At 39.7% G+C, this 21215-nt stretch overlaps 2 protein-coding genes and 1 long non-coding RNA gene across 3 annotated transcripts; all 3 read right to left on the bottom strand.

Annotated features, from left to right (window-relative positions):
- Positions 1–875: 875 nt before the first annotated feature.
- LOC114313434 (uncharacterized) lies at positions 876–1439 on the bottom strand. The gene has a single exon (XM_028259820.1). The coding sequence runs from the start codon at positions 1437–1439 to the stop codon at positions 876–878; it is 564 nt and encodes a 187-aa protein (XP_028115621.1).
- A 5486-nt stretch (positions 1440–6925) lies between these two features.
- Positions 6926–8780, bottom strand: LOC145799286 (uncharacterized). Its single transcript, XM_082888834.1, has 2 exons — positions 8364–8780; positions 6926–7381 (listed from the first exon to the last, which is right to left on the bottom strand). The coding sequence occupies exons 1-2, from the start codon at positions 8778–8780 to the stop codon at positions 6926–6928; spliced, it is 873 nt and encodes a 290-aa protein (XP_082744960.1).
- Positions 8781–16034: 7254 nt separating this feature from the next.
- LOC114313406 (uncharacterized) lies at positions 16035–18461 on the bottom strand. Its single transcript, XR_003647177.2, has 3 exons — positions 18298–18461; positions 17159–17194; positions 16035–16393 (listed from the first exon to the last, which is right to left on the bottom strand). It is a non-coding gene; the product is annotated as an uncharacterized LOC114313406 (long non-coding RNA).
- Positions 18462–21215: the final 2754 nt, after the last annotated feature.

The raw sequence follows: 21215 nt of genomic DNA, 5'->3' as shown, positions 1-21215 counted from the left end.
GACGCTGTTGGAACCAAGTCTTTGTCCTCCAACTTCATCTGTTTGAACGTGTCATAATACATAATCTCGACCAAGCTCCCCCGGTCAATTAGAATTCTTTTGATATCGAAGTCCTTGATGCGAAGGGTCACCACTAAGGCATCATTATGAGGCATTTGAATTCTCTCCAAGTCCTTGCTTGAAAAAGTTAAGACATCTTTTACCTCAATCTTTCCTTTCTTCACATCGGGTTGAACAGAGAGCACTTCCCTCATGTGCTCGGGCTTCTTGATCATCCCCCTCAGCTCACAAACCCACGCAGGTTTGCTAATGCATTGAATGACATTGATTACGCCTTGGGGTGCTGTATCTAGGATAGCAAGGCCATTTGGCTCAGCCTGTCCTTGTGGAGCGGCCCTCATACCCCTGTCTGTGTACTGGTCCAGATGCCCAGCCGCCACCAGCTCCTCCAAATGTCATTTGAGAGGCACACAGTCCTCCGTTCGGTGCCCCGTTTCTTCATGGAAGGTGCAGCGATACCTCGAGTTGAGGCCCCTTTGTGTGTCTCCCAATTTGGCCGGCCAACGCATGTAGGGCTCACCCCGGGTCTCATTTAGGATGCGGTAAATTGGGATCTTAAAGACAGTGGTGATGCCGGTTCGTGCTTTCAACATCGTCTTGGCATCTTCCTTTTCACTACGAAGAGCGTTAGCTCAGTCGTTTCTGTGACTTTTGTTTCTATCATTGCGATTTAAACCGCGATGTTGGTCTCTAGCTCGGTCATTAGGGCAGTTGTTCTCCTGTTCCACTGAGTGAACCTTCCCAGCCACTCTTCTGTCCGCCGCAATCGGATTTGTCTTCTCGGTTGCGGTGGCGGTGGCGGCATCATCTTCTACTCAGATATGTTTGTTGATCTGCTGCATCAAGGACTCCATGGTTGTGGGCTGGTCCATCGTAAGCAAATCTCGTAACTTATATCCAACTGGGAGACCTCGCTCGCATTGTGCGATCGCCAGATTGGTGGGGCAATCGAGGATCTCATTGTAAGTTTCCCAATACTTGGCATTGTATGCTTTCAAAGAACCTGCAGATTCTATCTTGACGCTCAGGAGGTGGTCAACCTCCTTCGGTGTTCGAGTGTTGGTTTTGAATCTAGTGACAAAGCCCTCTGCTAGTTGTTGCCGCCCCTCGATGCTCCCCTCTGGGAGTCTTTCAAACGACTTCAGGCCCAATTCTCCCAAACTTGCTATGAATATAAGACACATCAAGGTGTCATTGCGCTGGTGGGGAGCCATTACTTGCCAGTAATGACTCACGTGCATGTACTGATCCGTTTTGCCATCGTACAGTGTGAACTTTGGTTGGTGGAATCCGACAGGGAGTGGCATGCTCTCGATCTTTGGGGACAGTAGGGTAGCGGTAAATCTTGCTAGCTCTCTGTCCATTGGTGCTGGGGCCATCATTCTAGGATCTGGCATTGCCACTTCCTTACTGCAACGGATTTGGGAACTCAAGCTTTGCAATGCCCGCAATCTTTGGGTCTATCTACGGCGAGCTCGCTCCTCCAATACATCCCTCAGGTCCCCCAAATGGGCAGAGTAAGAGTATCTTGACGTCGTCAATGGACGTGAGGGACGGTAACTGCTGTCGCGTGTGTGAGATCTCTCCACTGGTGGGTCAGAGTCTTCAACTCCATAGCTTCTGGTGATGGAGAAAGAGAGCGTCCCATCTTCGCGATGACTGTCAGAGTGACGGAGTGGGGTGCGCTCACTATGGTTGCCTACTCCATCAACACTCTTCCCCTTGATTTGGTGTTTCAGTGCCTCCATTTCATCTTCTGAATGAGGACATCCTGGTCTCTGAGTTTGTGCTCCATGCACGGAGCATGTGACTCTCCTCGTCGTCGACGACCCTCTGGACTCTTGAAGTGTTCAGTGCTCCTTGCGCGTTTGTCTGGTGCACTTTTGGAAGAGGTTTCTAGGTTCGCCATAGTCGGAATAGTGGGAGGGCCATCTCTCCATCAGACAGCGTTGTTTCGTCATTGTTAGCCATACAAATGGTTGAAAAAGCGTGACTAACAAGGTTTGTCTGTCAAAGAGTTCCCGTAGATGGCGTCAATTGTACGGGAGTGAAATATTCTCCGTTCTCCGTACTCCTTGAATCCAAGCTTCACGTGACGTTGCCTGACCTGAAAACCAAAAGATGGTGAGCTGTCTGGCGGTGTGCTGCCGGATAAACCCTCCGACGATCAAGTCATCACACTTGGAGAAGAAGAAGAAGAAGAATAGAGAGAGCACTTTAGAGCGAGAGAGTTTGGAATTCCTTCTGATCGCTTACCTCTAATGTTTCTCTTCACTTCTTTCTCTAGGCTGGCCATGCAGCCTCAGAGATTGTGGGCGCACTACCTTTGTTGTCCTTCTCTAAGCAGGCAGCTATGCTCCCCTCTACCTTTCTTATACGTGTAGAGACCAAAACCTCCAAACAGTGTTTGTCGAACCGCCAAACGGTATTGACACATACCAGGTGTGGATTTTCTCTGCTTTACCATTGGTCCAGGTGGTTTACCCTACTAGGCTATCACTTGGAAGAAACAAACACCACAACGAACTGGAACAGCCGAGCTACAAAATATCGGTCCATCGTGATCAACTGGTTATAGGACGCGTGGTTCGGCATCTCAACCTCGCCCCACTACCTCATAGGACTCCTCGGCCCTACGTCAGGCCGGACTGTTCGTAGTTCAGCCCAACGCATCAGTACAGATTTCAGAAAATATCCATTTTAGCCGAATCATAACTCGGTCGGCTTGCCTGACCCAACTTAATGGACCGGGGCAACCGCGTTGATTCAGTTCAGCCAGGTTCATGGTCCTTGGACCTAGCAAGGCACAACGCCATATCCCACGCTGACGTAGCTCGGCCCAATTGTTCGGAGCAAATCTTGAGGATTGCGCTAGTAGTCATGTTATCGATCAACCAGCTATACTGACAAACCATCTTTTCAACGTAAAGTGGCCTTCCCTGACTGGTTTCGTGCGTTCCTATAGTTGTCCACATTATACCAAAGATTTGAAAAGTTGCCAACTATTCGGTTTCCCCCATACATACACACAAGCCCAAAAACCCTCATCACTGTTCATCTCCCTTCTGCAAAAACCCTAAGCTTCAGACCTCCAAGCTTCTGCCACCGCCGCCATCGCAATTGTCGTTGCTTTTTGAGTTGTTTCCAGCTATTTCTGTCCTCACGAAGGCCTCAGTAAGGGTTGTGGTTGACTGGGTCCTAACTTGGCATCCACACCCTTAAGTTTTTCTCATTTTCCTTTATATTCTGCATTGTTGTTCTTCGTGTTCTTAATTCCCGTTTGTTTCATGACTGTTGAAATATTGCCTATGCCCCTCTTGTGGGATTAATATCTATGAGCATTAGGCCAAATCGAAGCCCTAAGTAGCAACGAGGCTTCCTTGCCCCTTATTTCCCTTGATTACTGTAGGTGGTTTTGGATTTAGGATGAATACTGAAAAATCCAAGTATAACCGATCAAAAACCCACTTTTAGATCTAAAAATAGGATTTAGCCAAGCCAGAACTGGTTCGAGGTACTCCCTTGTGGTCCTCCCTGTGGGAAGATCGAACCGAGATAGAAACCGAAAAACAGCACCACAACCGGTCAAATGGCCCAGAATCTCAGACCGAGCTAAAAAACTTCCTTATAGGAGCTGTGCAAGTTATGCGCCGCTAATACTTGGACTTATTTTTTAATAATGCAGAACAAACTAGGACCGACAAGGCCCACTCCGCATAACTGTCGGTGAGGCTCAAAGACCGAGCAAACAATCATCCAATTTTGACCGAGCTATAATAAAAATTCCTTAACTAAATAAAACCGGGATAGATGGGGAAGTACCGGTTTAAGGTTAATTTGCCTGGGGCAATGGCTGTGTTCCATAGAGAATACAATATTCCAGACGACGTCCACTTAGAGTTGGCCAAGAAAGGAGACATTCCCTGGGGCTAACTAGACAAATGCCCTTTCACAGTGGTATCCATTGTGGGAGGCAGGCTACGTTTCCTGATCCAACCCTTAGTCTGCGAATTTTTGAGGCAGACTAGGTTGTGCCCAATCCAAGTCTCCAACAACACATACAAAAGAATAAATGGCGTGGCCGCGCTGACTAGGATACTCGGCCTGAATCTCATCCTCATCGAGATATTCCATCAATACACACTTAGCAAAAATAAAGGGGGGTTTTGTTGGTATCTCAAAGTTTGGAAGGCTGAGCAAACCTTATCGAAGGTAACCCCAGATAAAGAGACAAACGACGATGATTTCCTGTCGGTGTCCGGTAATTACGAGGACACTGAAGCGCCCATACGGGGCTGGTACATAGGAAAATATGTTAGGAGTGCTGGTGAGTACCTTAGCATGTTTTTAATTCTATAATTGTTCTTGTTTTTGCCAATCTAACCCTTGTTTTCTTGTTGCAGACTACAAGCAGTTGGCCGACGATTACACCCGCGCAAACCAAGAGGCCATAAAGATTGTGTTGCAGCATCTGAGCGAGGAGCGAGAGCCTCAAAAATTGCTCGGTTATGAACCGAGTTACCGTTACACAGTGCCGCGCAGGAGTAGGGTGTCCAACTTCCTTCGTGTCCTCTTTCTAGAGCTGGACCCAAACCTTCCACCAATCAAACTTGTACCATTGACAGAAGAACAAGAAATGGCCAAAATCTGAGCCATAAAGTCTATGATCACGGGGAAGCCATGCGACTCATAGCCGGCTGAAATGACAGGAGGCCAAACATCTAGGCCTGCCGTGCAAAAGGAGCATGTGCTAGCTCTTGCTAGTGAGGCAGCTGCTGGTCAGTCGAGAAAAAGGCCAAGAAATGAGTAAGCCGAGTAGCGCTTTGTTGATGAAGATTCGGCCAGGCTACCATCGACTGAACGGGGAGAGCAGACTGAACAACCACTTTTTGGGCGATCTGCCCTTTCCACTGCCCCTGCAGTCAGGTTACTCATATGAAAATATAAAGGCCAAGCAGTGACGGAGGCGGACTCCGTCTACGCAGATAAAGACCATTCGCTTTGCTTCAACATGACCAAGGGTTTGCTTCTCCCTGTGGACATGAAGAAGCATAAGGAACTGTCTGACCTTAAAGTCCTCCGGTCGGCTGCAAAATCGGTCGTTTTGGTAAGTGATCGAGTTATTGTACTTCCAAGTTATCGATCGGTTTCACATACTAACTTCTGTCTCGCTGCAGGCCACGCTGAAAAACTATTTGGTGCACAAATGTATGATTTATGTGCTGCAGAGTTTGAGGGAGGCTATCGCTGACAACAAATCTAAGACGGTCGAGCTGGAGAAGCTGAAGACTGCACATGAGACAGTGTTAACCGAGTGGGATCTCCTGGATGAGAAGTTGGCGAAGGCCAAGGAGGAGAAAGATAAGGCCGTGTAGGCCAAAAATGAGAGATATCTGGCTAAGCTGCCCAAGCTCCGCACCATCCACAGGTCCGAGCTAAAAAAATAAGTGGCCAAAGATCGGGGATATGCCGAGGGAGAAAGGGTGTACGGGTGCCAAGTGGCGGGCACCGAAGACATATTTTTTCAGTGCGGCTGGAAAGCAGCTGCCGAAAAACTTCATCAGGCGCCGGAGTCTGAGGTATTCAACAACCCCCCACCTGCCTTCATTCCCTCCTATATACAGGCATATGCTGCCGTTGTGCAGTAGAAGTTGATAGACGATGCTAAGGAGGCCAGCGCGGTCGATGAGCCAACTCTACAGCCAACCGACAAGACCTCACTGCCAGCCATATCGAAAGAGGCAGCGCCGAGCAGTGAGCAGGAGCCTTTAATCGCCGAACGAGGAATGGACTCTAGCACTGAAACCGCACAAAATGTGGCAGAAGAGGTGGTGGGCAACCTGGAGGACGCTGTAGATATCGACTAAGGCGCAACTAGGCTTATGTTTGGCCCCCCCTTTTTTTTTTTATTGATGTCGCCGGCTACAAGCCCCCACTTTTGTAATCAGGCTTTATCATCAATGAAAAGTGAACTTTTCCCTCGCCATGTATGCAAATTTTTATTTTTCCTGTGGTTGTCATTTTCTTTGATTTGGCCGAGATAAAATCTTCTTGGTGCATTCTAAGTGTAATGGTCTCAGTTTAACTAGCAAACTCATCTTGGTTTAAAATATTAATTGAATACAACACCAACTGTTTGGTAGGCTGAGCAAGGTCAGCTTGGTTTTAATAAGAACTCAAAGACACCAACATTTTAAGCGGGCGAGCAATGTCAACTCGGTTACAATATAAGTTGGGCGAAATTGATTCTGTTTGCGCAGTCAGGCGAAATCAGCTTGGTGAGTGAACAAAATCATCTCTACATCGGCGAGCAAGAAACAGCTCGGGTAATCATGAGCGAAATCTGCTCTTCAATTGGCGAGCCAAAATTAGCTCGGTCAATGATGAACAAAATCAGCTCGATGTAATGATCAAAGTCTGCTCTTCATCGGCAACCAAGAAACAACTTGGGTAATTATGTGCAAAATCTGCTCTTCAATCGGCGAGCCAAAATCAACTCGGTTAATGATGAGCAAAATAAGTTTCACAAAGCCGAGCAAATATCAGCTCGGAAAATTAAGAACAAAATTGGCTTGGCTTAAATACAAGATGGGCGGAACACTAACAATTGGGTGGTTGAGCAAGTTCAGCTTGGTTCAACAAGCAAAATCAGCCCATAATCGGATAACCGCTCATTCTGCAAAAGTTATCCCGGTTTTGAACACTTGCCTCTGGTACTCATAGCAACTTAATGTCTTTGTAACATTTCCGTGTAGAAACGCGAACATAAGAGAAAGAAGGGGTCATCTTCTACTACATGTTACAGATTACACCCAATGCCAAAAGGCCAAGTTACAAGAACCAAAGAAGTAGAAATGATTACATTTCAAAAGTAAAATACCTTAAGATTGGTCGCATTCCATTGTTTGGGGATAGCTTTGCTATCTAAGTCTTCAAGGTGGTATGCCCCTTTGCCTGTAAGGCCAGTTATCTTGTATGGCCCCTTCCAATTTGCTCCTAATTTTCCCTCACCGGGGATCACTGTGTTTCCCATTACCTTTCTCAAGACCCAGTCTTCGACCTTGAATAGCCTAGGATGTACGGTCTTGTTGTATTTCTTGGAGAGCTCTTGTTGGTAAGTTTCTAAGTGGATTAGAGCCCGTTCCCTTCTTTCTTCGGCTAGGTCAAGCTCCAAGGCTACAGCTTCTTTATTCAAGTCTGGCTGGAAACTTTCAGATCGGATGGTTGGCAGGCCAATCTCCAATGGTATGACTGCCTCTATGCCGTAAGCCAAGGCAAATGGAGTTTCCCCGGTTGAGTGCCTTGGTGTAGTGTGGTATGCCTATAGCACATTGGGAAGTTCCTCAGTCCACTTCCCTTTGGCATTCTCCAATCGCTTCTTCAGCCCGTCCAAGATGGTTTTGTTTGAAGCTTCAGCTTGACCATTTGATTGGGGGTAGGCCGGTGTAGAATTATAGAACTCAATCTTTAACTCCTCGCAAAACCCACGAAAGAGTTTTTCGTCGAACTGAGTGCCATTATCCGAAATGAGAGTTTTGGGATGCTGAAGTGGGTGATGACATTTTCCAGACAAATTTTTTAACATCTTTTTCCTTGACGGTGGCCAATGGCTCGGCCTCTACCCACTTGGTGAAGTAGTCGGTAGCAGCGATGAAAAATTTGCGGTTGCCTGGAGCTGCTGGAAGAGGTCCTACAATGTCTAGCCCCCAAAGCGCAAATGGCCAAGGACTTGTAAGGAGGAGCAACTCACTATCCGATTGGTGAATCTTGTGAGCGAATTTTTGACATTTTTCGCATTTGTGAACATATTTTTACGCTTCAGCTAGTATGCACGGCCACCAATAACCCCTGGGAAATTACTCGGTAAGCCAAAGATCTACCCCCAATATGGCTTCTGCAGATGCCTTCATGAATCTCGAAGAGGAAAGCTTCAACCTTGTTGGGGTGGACACACTTCAGGTATGGCCTAGTGAAAGATTTCTTATACAAGGCGCCAGATGGAGAGAGTCAAAACCGCTTTGACGTGGCCCTTATCTTGTTGGCCTCTTTCTTTTCAGTGGTAGAATTTGATCCTTCAGGAAGGTGATAATAGGATCCATCCAGGATGGTCCCAAGTCGGCGCAGAGTACTTTGGGCACCTCTGGTTCCTCAATACTCGGTCAGGGTAAGAATTCTATCATCAAAGGATTGGGAAAAGTCGTTTGCATTGATGCTAGGCCGGCCAATTCGTCAGCTACATTGTTTTTTTCGTAGTTAATTTGTTCCATTCTTATTACGGCAAACTTTTTGATTTCTACTCGTACCAGCAGTTGATACTTAGCCATCCTTTCATCCTTGGCCACATATTCCTCGGAGACCTGATTGACAACCAGCTTGGAGTTGCTGAATACAATAAGTTCTGGTGCCTTCATTCTCAAAGCGCTCTTCAATCCGGCGAGGAGGGCTTCATATTCTGCCTCATTGTTAGATGCTGGGAACCCGAGTGTGATCCCATGCTCAATAGTCAGCCCATCCGGTGGTGTCAACATGACCCCTAGCCCAACGCCATGTCTATTGGTGGCCCCATCGATGAAGAGTTTCCATATCTCACCAATGAACAACTTCCAGCAGCCGTAAGGATTTTGAGAGTTCCTCCACTTCAAGGTATTGGTCGGATCATTCTGGTCTTTTTTTACATCTCTGTCGAGCTTGTATTTTGGTAAATCGGCCGGTTCTTCCATTTCTTGCTCAGCTTTCTCTTGTTGTTCTGCTACTTGTTGTCCACCACTTATTTCTGCTATCCAAGTCCATGCCAGCCAAACCGACAGGGTAAAGTGGGTGTGTTCCAGGGACAAATTCCACCACGAAGTCGACAAGAGCTTGAGCTTTAATTATAGTGCGCGGTTGGAACTTGATATCGTATTGCCCTATTTCCACAGCCCACTTCTACCAATGAAATCTACCTTTTCAAAGAGCACCTTGAGCAGAAATTTGGTTAGCATGATTATTATGTGGGCATGAAAATAGTGCACCAGCTTTATGGAAGCCATCATGAGAGCCAGAACCAATTTTTCTAGCGGCAGATATCTTGGGGTGCTACATCGAGGACATCAAGGCCATTTGGCTCGGTTTGTCCTTGTGGAGTGGCCCTCATACCCCTGTCTATGTACTGGTCCAGATGCCCAACCACTACCATCTCCTCCAAATCTTGTTTGAGCAGCACACAATCCTCCGTTCGGTGCCCCCTTTCTTCATGGAATGTGCGGCGATACCTTGAGTTGAAGCCCCTCTGTGTGTCTTCCAATTTGGTCGGGCAACGCACGTGAGGCTCACCTCGGATCTCATTTAGGATGTGGTAAATTGGGATCTTAAAGACAGTGGTAATGCCGGTTCGTGCATTCAACTTCCTCTTGGCATCTTCCTCTTCACTACGAAGAGCGTTAGCTCGGTCATTTCTGTGACTTTTGCTTTTATCATTGCGGTTTAAACCGCGATATTGGTCTCTAGCTCAATCATTAGGGCAGTTGTCCTCCTGCCCCACCGAGTAAACCTTCCCAGCCACTCTTCTGTCCGCCGCAACCGAATTTTCCTTCTCGGTTACGGTAGCAATGGTGGCATCATCTTCTACTCGGATATGTTCGTTGATCTGCTGTATCAAGGACTCCGTGGTTGTGGGTTGGTCCATGGTAAGCGAGTCTCGCAGCCTATGTTCGAATGGGAGACCTCGCTTCTATTGTGCGATCGCAAGATTGGTGGGGTAATCGAGGATCTCATTGTAAGTTTCCCAATACTTGGCATTGTCTGCCTTCAAAGAACCTCTAGATTCCATCTTGACGCTCAGGAAGTGGTCAACCTCCTTCGGTGTTCGGGTGTTGGTTTTGAATCTAGTGACAAAGACCTCTGCTAGTTGTTGTTGCCCCTCGATGCTCCCCTCCGGGAGTCTTTCGAACCACTTCAAGCCAAGTTCTCCTAAACTTGCTGGGAATATGAGACACATCAAGGCGTCATTGCACCGGTGGCGAGCCATTACTTGCCAGTAATGACTTACATGCATGTACTGATCCGTTTTACTGTCGTACATTGTGGGGTAGCGGTAAATCTTGCTAGCTCTCTGTTCATCGGTGCTGGAGCCATCATTCTAGGCACTGGCACTGCCACTTCCTCACTTCAACGAATTTAGGGACTCAGCCTTTGCAACGCCGGCAATCTTTGGGTCTCTCTACGGTGAGCTCGCTCCTCCTATACATCCCTCAGGTCCCCCGAATGGGCAAAGTAAGAGTATCTCGACGTCGTCGATGGACGTGAGGGACGGTAACTGCTGTCACGAGTGTGAGATCTCTTCGCTGGTAGGTTGGAGTCTCCAACTCCATAGCTTCTGGTGATAGGGAAAGAAGGCGTCCCATCTTGGCGATGACTGTCAGAGTGACGGAGTGGGGTGTGCTCACTGTGGTTGCCCACTCCAACAACACCCTTCCCCTTTATCTGGAGCTTCAGCGTCTGCATTTCAGCCGCCATCTTTTGAATGAGGGTGTTCTGGTCTCTGAGTTTGTGCTCCAAGCACTGAGCATGTGACTCTCCTCGTCGTTGGGGACCCTCTAGACTCTTGAAGTGTTTAGTGCTCGTTGCGCGTTTCTCTGGCGCACTTTTGGAAGAGGTTTCCAGGTTCGCCATAGTCGGAATAGTGGTAGGTCCATCTCTCCGTCGGACAGACTCTGGTGTAATACCGTCGACAACGGACAGTGATGTTTTGTCATTATTAGCCATGGAAACGGTTGAAAAAGCTTAGCCAACAAGGTTTGTCTGTCAAAGAGTTCCCGCAGATGGCGCCGATTGTACGGGGGGTGAAATATTCTTTGTTCTCCGTACTCCTTGAATCCAAGCTTCACGTGGCGTCGCCTGACGTGAAAACCAAAAGATGGTGAGCTGCCCGACGATGTGCTGCCGGATAAACCCTTCGACGTTCAAGTCAGCACACTTGGAGAAGAAGAAGAAGAATAGAGCGAGCACTTTAGAGCGAGAGAGTTTGGAATTCCTTCTGATTGCTTAACTCTAACGTCTCTCTTCTCTTCTTTTTCTAGGCTGGCCATGCAGCCTCAGAGATTGTGGGCGCACTACCTTTACTGTCCTTCTCTAAGTAGGCAGTTGTGCTCCCCTCTACTTATCTTACATGTGTAGAGATCAAAACCTCCAAACAGTGTTTGTTGAACTGCCAAACAGCATTGACGCATACCAGGAGTGGATTTTCTCTGCTTTATCATTGGTCCAGGTGGCTTCCACTACCAGGCTATCACTTGGAAGAAACAGACACCACAACAAACTGGAACGGTCGAGCTACAATAAATCGGTCCATCTGGATCTACTGGTCGTAGGACGTGTGGTTCGGCATCTCGGCGTCGCCCCACTACCTCCTAGGACTCCTCGGCCCTATGTCAGTCCAGACTATTCATAGTTCGTCCCAACGCATCAGTACGGATTTAAGCAAATATCCATTTTCGCAGAATCATAGCTCGGTCGGCTTGCCCGGCCCAACTTAATGGGCCGGGGCAGGCGCGTTTGTTCAGTTCGGCCAGGTTCATGGTCCTTCGCCCTAGTGAGGCCCAACGCCATATCCCACGCTGACGTAGCTCGGCCCAATTGTTAAGTGTACTAATAAGATTATTAATAATTGTATTAATATCCCCAATATTGTTGTAAAAAAAAATTTATTGGTCAATTCAATTAGCCAAAACAATAACTTTAATTATTTCATAAATCATGCCGGAACTCTCAGTAAGGATGATCACACATAAAACAATAAACAATAAATAATAAAAATGCTTCAACTGTCCATAGGACCAATGAATTTGAAATCGTTAATCATGCCAATTGTGAGATAAAATACAATATAAATTACCAAATGTTAAGTTAGATCTTTGACCTTTTCAAATAAACAACCAAGCAATTATATATAAGGAATACCCAATTTCTCACAGAAAATTCCAAAATTAAGTTCGGTTTTCGATATTTCCAAATAAAAATACAAGTACATTGTAATCCAAATCCCTTATTTGTTGGCTAATTCAAAAAAAAAAAAAAAAAAACAAAACAAAACAAAACAAAAAGGGCATATCAGTCCAAAAATTCTAAAAAAAAAAGACTAAAAGGATCTCCTAGAATAACTCACAAAGTCAATGGGACTTACATGTCTATAAGAAAATTCATAAAACTTTTTAGTATACAAGTTTTTGAAATGGGATTTCCAAATAAATTTTAACAAAAAAAATTCTATTGATTAACTCTAATTGAATCATAACAATAAATTCTAATTATTCCATAAATTATGACTTCTAAAAGAAAAGTATTCTCAACTATTTTAAAATTTAAATTTGTATACCACCATATAGAAGCAATTTACTAAAATTTAATTATAATCATAAAAAAAATCTAATTATTTCATAATTTATGATTTTTAAAATATACATATATTAGTATAATACTTGAGCTCTATGCACGGACATAAATAAATAATTTTAAAATTAAATAATAACATAGTGCAACCCCCCTATAGTCACAAGCGGGATTCGAACTCGTGCTTCGGATTCCCTTCCTGAAGCTTCTAACCTAAGAACCATAACTTAGTAACCTTACCAAAAATAGTTTAGAATCAATTAGATTTTAACCATTTTCATCAGCATTACATTGAAGTTTTTTTTTTTTTTTAGCTGGTTTGATATATATTTTTTTTGTTATGTCATTAATGTGTATTCTAAGTTTTTAATGAGAAGTGCTTGTCATAATTAATTGATGAAAACTAAAGAAAAATAAAATATATTACAAACAGTACATTTAACATAAAATAATACATTCCATCTCATGAATTTTGTAATTTTAATTTCTCCTATGTAATTTTAATTTCTCCTACGTAAAACATTTTAAATTCCAAAATCATAAATATGGTTAGATGGACCAATTCTATGCCAAGTGTATTTTTTAACATATAATTTAAAAAAAAAAAAAAAATTGTGAAGATCAATGCTGTAAAGCTAATAGTGCATTTCGGATGAAACATTCTTTCGCTATAACATATATGTAGATGTAGAAATATGAAAATTTTATTTTTATTATGCAAAGTTACAATAAAATTGTTTACACTTGTCAATTAGCTAAATTTTCCCTTCCTATGCCTTTACCGTTCTCTTTATTCATCTTCTAAGAAGGACAATTATGTTATTTATGCAAAAAGTATATAGTCAGTTAAAAGCATAGCATGTGATGGGAAAAAAGGAATGCGAATAGAGCTAACAGAAAAATTAAAGTTACCTTAGCAAGTTAACAGCTAAAGCTGACCATCATATCATGGTTATTCTATAATGGCAAAAAAAAAAAAAAAAAATAAAAATGGTTGTAAACAAAGTTAAACTATACAGTACAGTTTTATTTTTTCAAAAGATGATTTGATCTTGGTTCTAAATAAATATAGAAATCAATTGAATTAAAGTAGTTGCAACGTTTTCTACTAATTAATTGATTTCTTGTTGATTGATAATTGGGATGCTTTTTTTTTGGAATACATAACCTAAGACATTGAATTTTATACAGTTTTGATTCACTCGGATACTTTAAACAGTCTAGCTTTGATTTTAAATTATTATTACTATTATTTTTATTATATTATTATTTTTATTTTTATTTTTGTTTTTATTTTTAAATCTTAACCTTTCAAATTGACCCGAAAACCAAACTAAACATCCCAATATATATATATATATATAGTTAGAAAAATTGAATGATCCAAATATATGCATTTCAAACCTATTCAAACTATCGAGCAAAAAAACAAAATCTCTCAAATTTATTCAAAAATATGTTAGCACGACAAATAGGGGTGTTTTCTAACTATTATTTTAATTTTAGTATCAAACAATAAATAATTGTTTCTTCTTAAATGGAACACAAGACTTTGGTTTAGTTTAAAATCAAACAATTATTAGATAAAAAACAACTAAAGAAATTCAATTATACAATAAAAAACATTATGAGAATTGAGGTGGAATGGTTGACTAACCAGTAACTTTGAAATAGCTTTATTATCGAGTGACTATCTAAACTTGTAAGAAGTTCTTCTTGTTGTCTATGCTGTGTATGAGCCTTAACAATACATATGACTTTTTAATATTTTAGGGTTTTAGGGTGGGGATGAGTTAGGAACAATTAATCATACTTTCAATATATATATTTTTCAATGGAAGTTTTCCTATTATGAGATTGTCATTATTATTTTAGATGTCATGGAATATAATTAGGCCCATAAATTTGAATTTGGAAACGGATTGGTTGTTTCCTTTTGAAAATCACAAAATATGGAATAATTATATTTTTTATGCTTACATGATTGTCAGCCAATAAGTTTTTTTTTTTAAACTATTTAAAATTAAAATAAACCACGAAAATTTGTATGATGTTTTCTCATATGGCTCCTCATTGCAATGTCAATTTACTATAATATATAGTATAGATTTTTCCATTTAAAATTTAAAATTATGTGCTATATATATACTAACATTCAACCCATATTATGCAGAGTTTCGGATTGCTGCTACGTAGGGTGTGCAACGGCAACTGTTGCATGCCTTATTGGGCCCATTTAAGGGCCTAATTCGATAATCTGAACTGTTCATATTTTAGAAGGTATTGAGTAAAACATACTTGTAAAAAATTAAATCAATCGGATATCGTTATCTTTTTCATCAAGTCACATGTGCATTGAGTTTTATATTTCAAATTATATTTATCGTATTTTTAAAAAAAAAAATACACATGTGATTTTATGAAAAGGCCAACGATATCTGATTGACGTGATATTTTACAAGTATATAATACTCGATACGTTCTAAAATGTGAATGGTTCAAATTATCGAATTAGACCCTGGAATGGGCCCAATAAGGTGCACAACAGTTGCTGCTACGCACCCTGTGCAGCAGCAATCCCAAACTGTACTATGCACGACTAAATGTATATGATAATGATATATATTAATATTTGATGAATTTTTAGATTATAAAATAATTTTTTCTTGAATATTGAGATATATGATAAGGATATCTATTAACATTGTATGAATTTTTAGATCATAAAATTTAGAGCGCGCATCTATTTTATCCTATGGCCTAATTGAGGTTCAATTTGGGTGAGCCCGATTTGAGTAATTTAAGTTCGTAAAATTTCGTAGCCTTAAGTAATTTAAGTAAGTAAAATTTTATGGCCTGAGGACTATTTTCAATTTGGTCAAGAGTAATAGTTGTCTTTAGAATTGATTTCTAATTTTTTGCAAAAAAACATTCAAAAAAATAGAGAAAAAAATTGATTTTTTTGTAGTGCTTTTTACTCTTGGGGTGTTAAGCTTTTTATCATCTTAACAATGAGCTATTTTTTCGCAAGGCCTCTCCTATAGTATCGTCACCGTAGTAGAGTTTAACCACAAAGTTCGGATGGAATAAAAAGCCAACTTCCCAAAATAGGTCTAAGATAAAAATTTATCAACTCAAATTAAATTCAATCAGAATTTGAAATTTGAGTAGTAAACTTAAATATGGATTTTAGACGAGTCCTTATATTAAGTAAAAGGGGTTTTCAACCAAAAGAATTGTGATAATTCTAAATCCTCAAACTAAATTTTATAACTTTTAAATATTAAAAAAAAAATTCTATTGGTTAACTCAATTAACCATAACAATAAAACACTAATTATTCCATAAATTATGATTTCTAAAAGGAAAGTATGCTCAACTATTTTAAAATTTAAATTTGTATGCCACTATATATGGGAGCAATTCACTAAAATCTAATGAAGACTTAACATAGCAATCCAAGGCTTCAGCTACTGCAATAGTTACTGCAACAGATCAAACAGCGCAAAAGCAGTCCACGGAAGCTAATCAAGTGCAGTCTTACATGAAGGTGTATCACAAGCCATGGTGTCATGACCCAAACCCGCCTCTATAAGTTTAGCGTCGTAACCGGCCAGTAATCCTAGATTACCTTTGGCCTCAAAGATAAAATTTCAAAATATTTTAATTATATCGGGGCCTTAAGCGGAAGCAAAACAAAAAAAATAACAATGTCCATCGAGCTTGTGCATACATGATGACTAAAATAATTAAAACATTAAAACACAATAATAATTTATACACATATCTTATATATCTCACACACATATACGTTAAGACTTAGCAAAATACAAAACTCTGGCAAAGCTAAGGGGCGGATTTTCTTGGCTCTACTCGAGCCTAACTTGCTCCATTCCGGAAGCTCTTCAAAAGGCTGACAGGGGTAGACTCCGAGGCTTTCTCTATCCTTGTTGCTTAGTTTACTCACCTATATATACATATAAATAGTGAGCTAAAGCCCAGCGAGTAATAACAGAATAAAGAGGTTAAATAAATGAAGTTCGACGATAGTACAAAAACATGTCTTACAATTTTGAAATAAGTCTTAAATCATTTTCAAACTAAGGCATTTGCCATATTATATCAAACTTTATAACAAAACATTTTCCATACCAAATCTCTTACCAAAACATATATTTCATTTTTCCGAAACAATCCATTTCCATAGGCAAAACAATTCGTTTAGCCATCACATCAATTCCTTTCAATAATAAAAACCATTGTGCGGTAGCATTTTTATTAATTCATTAATTTCATCATTTAGATCTTTCAATGTCAAATTATGTGGTACATCCATGAAGTAATAATGAATCGTATGTCAATCAATCTAAAAGTCATGGTATTGGTACCCCCAGGCAAGGGCCTAGCCATGCTACTATTATCCCCAGGCAAGGGCCTAGCCATGGTATTGTTACCCCCAGGCAAAGGCCTAGGCATGGTACTATTACCTCCAGGCAAGGGCCTAGCCATGGTATTGTTACCCCCAGGCAAGGGCCTATATTCAATGGATGCCACAATATCATTTCAAAACAGAACTTCATTAGTTAGAGGACATAACATTTCAATAAGTCATGCTATCAATTATCAAATCATTTTAAGAATTCATTCAATCAATCACATATCGATTTTGATAGCAATAACATTTTCGAAAGTAAAGATACTTTGAACATATCTTTATAAGGTTATTACTCACAGCGTGTTAAGTCGATGTAAGGCCTCGGATGTCCACCTATATAAATCACATAACAAAAACACAATAGAAGCACCATTCAATATTCATTTCATTTAATTCAACTCTCTTTATGTATTTCTAGTTTATTTAATGACTATGTAAGTCCAATTGGTGCCTAAGAATTCTTAGAATGTCATAAGGATGCAATTATGCATTTAAAAGAGTTAGTCAAAAATTGCTGAAAATAGGGTCTTCGAGCGGACTGTAAAATTTTGCAAAACTTCTGGGAGCTCGATTTTCACACTCGAGCGAGACTTTCCTTGCTCGAACGGACAGTGTGAATTCTGGAATTTCCATAATTGTGTTCGAAGTTCAAATTTGATATTCAATGCCTCAAAACTTGTATTTTTGGTTTAAAACATGGAGAATCATTGTATAATTTAGTAAACACTCCTAATTAGAAATCATTTATTCAAAATTATGCTCAAATTGTCCAAATTTAGATTTAACTCATTTTCTTTATATCAAACCCACAATTTTAAAATATGAATTAGACTTTCCAAACTCTTGAAATTTCATGATGTGTGTAAAAATAGAACCCAATTTTATTATTAATAAACAAAAATCAACTTAACTATGAGTTACACAAATCAATTTCTTAGAAATTCAACTTAACTCAATTTTTAACCAAAAACTTAATTTATAATCATAGATGTTCTAAAATGTGTTTAAATTGAATAAAACTTTTAAATTCAATTACATGCATGGATCAAACAAATTCATAATTTTCATAATAAGATCAAAACTTTTCTTACATTAGGATTAATTCCAAAATTCCATAAATTTGATTTTTCTAAAGCTTTTCCTTTCTCTCTTCAAAATATGTGATTGAATTAATCCAAATTCTTCAAAATCCATGATGCATGTATAATTGGAGTATTAAACTTGTAAAATTTATTCATGCATGTAACAATGAAGCTTAATTTCATGCAAAATCACAACATCAAACCCAAAATAATTAATTACCATAAATTGAACATAAATCCATTTCTTCATCATCTTGCTAAATCCTTTTTTAATTACATGAAATTGAACTCAATTATCTCTCAATTTCAGCATTTAGGTAATTTATCTACAAAATTTAAACTTTAATTTCTTACCTAAAATCTTCAATTTGTTGAATCTCTTGGTCAAGCTTTGAGTTTCCTCCTTTGTCTTCAATTTCTTGAATTTCGTTCAAACCCATCAACACAAAACTCTCTTTCTCTCTCTCGCTATCTCTCTCTCTCTCTTTTCTCTGATTTTTCCCAGCCGAACAGGTTGGTGAATAGATTTAAGGCTCAAATACTTAGCTCACCCTCTTCCTGATTTCATTTATTCCATTCTTTTATTATAATTGTTATTATTATTGTTATAATATTAAAAATCATGGGACAATTGTCCACCTTAAATTAATCCATGTGGTGATGTATGCTAGGATTAGTTAGCACACTAATTGTACATTAGCTTAATTAACCATAACTAATTACAATTCCCACATAATTTAATTAATCTAATTTGACTTCAATTAAGGCTCAATTATTTATATTTAATCTGTACCATTCTGTATCAGATTTTTAATCAGACTTCCAAAAAGGTCCAAATATTAAATTAGACTTATTTCCATTATCAATTTTGATTTCTCAAACTATTTAGGCCTTCAATTTCTAATCAGACTTCAAATTTTTATCAATAAATTATATATTCAAATTGGACGCTCTATAAATAAATTTAATTCGTAATAATCACAATTCTCAATCCTCATAATTTAATTAACTTAATTAACTCCAATTTGGACCTAATTAATTGAATCTCAATTTTACTAAACTGAAATGAATATTTAATTAAACTCCCAAATGGGTCCGTAATTAAAATTAAATTGATTCAACTTTCTAATTTCAGTTACTTAAGCCATTTGGACCCTTAAGTTCTAATTCCAAAAATAAATCTTTAATAGAATCATATACGAATCAGATTCTACAATCCTCATAAATCCCAAATTAAATTAGGATAATGACTAATTAAAATCTCAAATCTCCTTAAATAACCAAATATAAAATATTATACGAGGCGGGGTCATCACACATGGGCTGTGTAAAACCTAAGCAATTCACGTGTATATAGTTAGTTTGTTTGGAAGATTAGTTAGTTTGTCAGATGGTTAGTTATTGATATGTGAATATACATATATATATATATATATATATATATATAATGTAATAGTTAGATCAATAATGATAATCAAGATTCAGTTTCTCTTCATGGTATCAGCGCGAATAGAGCTCTAACGAGCATTTCAACAATGGCGTTATCTTCAATGCCAACCTCTACTGTTCTTCATCCAAATCTTTCTCTTCTTCTTTCCAATCTCAATTCTTTAGTCACAGTAAAACTTGACCCATCAAATTATCTAATTTGAAAAAGTCAAGTTCATAATCTGTTTCGAGCCATATAATTATTGGGATATCTTGATGGATCAGTTGATTGTCCTCCTCCTACAATTGTGAATGCATAGAACAATTCATTCTCCAATCCGGAATTCAACAAATGGAAGCTTATTGATGCACATCTTCCTAGCTGTTTAACTGTGACTTTGTCGCCACCAATTTTTTTCTTCAGTCTTGCATCTGCAGCATAGTCGCAAAGTATGGATTGCTTTGGAGAAAAGGTTCACTACTTTATCATGATCACATATTCATCAACTCAAGAACAAGCTTTAAACACTTTCACAGAAATCTCAGACTATGGAGGTCTATCTGCAACAATTCAAGGAAATTTCATATCAAATTGCATTGGTCACTTCACCTATAGATGATGAGGATCTTATTCTTCTTGTTTTGAATGGTCTTCCTGATGAATATAACTCCTTCAAAATAGCTATTCGAGCCCGATCTGATGGTGTAACCATGGAAAAAATGTCCTCTTTATTATATTCTGAAGCAATTCATATTGAGAAGATCAATTTACATTCTTCTCCTAATGTTGCTTTCTCTGTCATTCAAGGAGCTCCTTCTGAACATCAAACCCTAGCTTCGCCATATTAGTCATCTCCAAATTCACAACATCAACATTTTCAGTCAGGAGATAATCGATCAAATTTTTCTAATTATAGAGGAAATCGTTCCAATTCTGGTAGCAGAGGTCGCTATACCAATTCTTCAAATTATAGAGGCCGTTGTGGAGATCTATTTTCAGGTTTTGTTTGTCAAATCTGTGGCAAAAACAATCACACAGCTCTTGAGTGTCGCAATCGCATGAATCCAGCTTATACACCCTCTTATGGATTTGCTTCTGGTTCACCGACTCAAGAAGGATATTCTCTGCTCTCTCTCTCTCTCTGCTCTCTCTCTATCTATCTTGGTGGTCCTTCTCCATCCTCTACATCCATCCTCTACAACTCCTCGAGCCTTTTCTACCACAGGTTTTGTTCATTCTTCTTCATCTAAAGCTTCTCCTTGGTATCTTGATTTAGTTGCTACCACACACATCACTAATGACTTGCAACATATGCATCTGTATTAACCCTATCAAGGCCATGATCAGGTTGTGGTAGGCAATGGAGATTCTCCTCCTATTCAGCATTGTGGAGCTGGTATTCTTCCCACTCCTACCTTTTGTTTTTAGTTGAACAATTTGCTTCATGTTCCTCAAATTTCTTCCAATCTTATTTCTGTTCATCAGCTCACTCAAGACAATAATTGTACAATCACTTTTGATAACAATTCTTTTGTTGTTCAGGACAAAAATTTGAAGGCAGTGCTTTCTAGAGGTTTTCACTCTAATGGTCTTTATCAGTTTTCCTCTCCTCCGCAAGCTTAGTTTCTCAAAGCAACTCTTCTACTTTGTGGCACAAGAGATTAGGTCATCCCTCAAGTTCAATACTATAGCTAAGTTTGTTCCTATTGTTTGTAATAAAGATGATAATGGACTTTGTTCTCACTGTTGTGTGGCTAAAAGTCATCGTTTGCCTTTTACTTTGTCTTCTTCTGTTGTCAACCAACCTCTTGCCCTCATCCATAGTGATGTTTGGGGCCCCTTT

Source organism: Camellia sinensis, chromosome 9 (assembly GCF_055761805.1).
Source record: "Camellia sinensis isolate YWXY chromosome 9, ASM5576180v1, whole genome shotgun sequence".
Lineage (NCBI taxonomy): Eukaryota > Viridiplantae > Streptophyta > Magnoliopsida > Ericales > Theaceae > Camellia > Camellia sinensis.
This window is presented reverse-complemented; position numbering and strand designations above follow the sequence as displayed.

What these genes read in the sequence shown, in the direction of transcription:
- LOC114313434 (XM_028259820.1), bottom strand. Translation starts at nt 1,439, where the DNA reads ATGGCCCCAGCACCAATGGACAGAGAGCTAGCAAGATTTACCGCTACC.
- LOC145799286 (XM_082888834.1), bottom strand. Translation starts at nt 8,780, where the DNA reads ATGGAAGAACCGGCCGATTTACCAAAATACAAGCTCGACAGAGATGTA. An exon ending in TGGCTAAGTATCAACTGCTG is followed by an intron (nt 7,382 to 8,363) that starts GTACGAGTAGAA and finishes AATGTGCTATAG; the next exon opens with GCATACCACACTACACCAAG.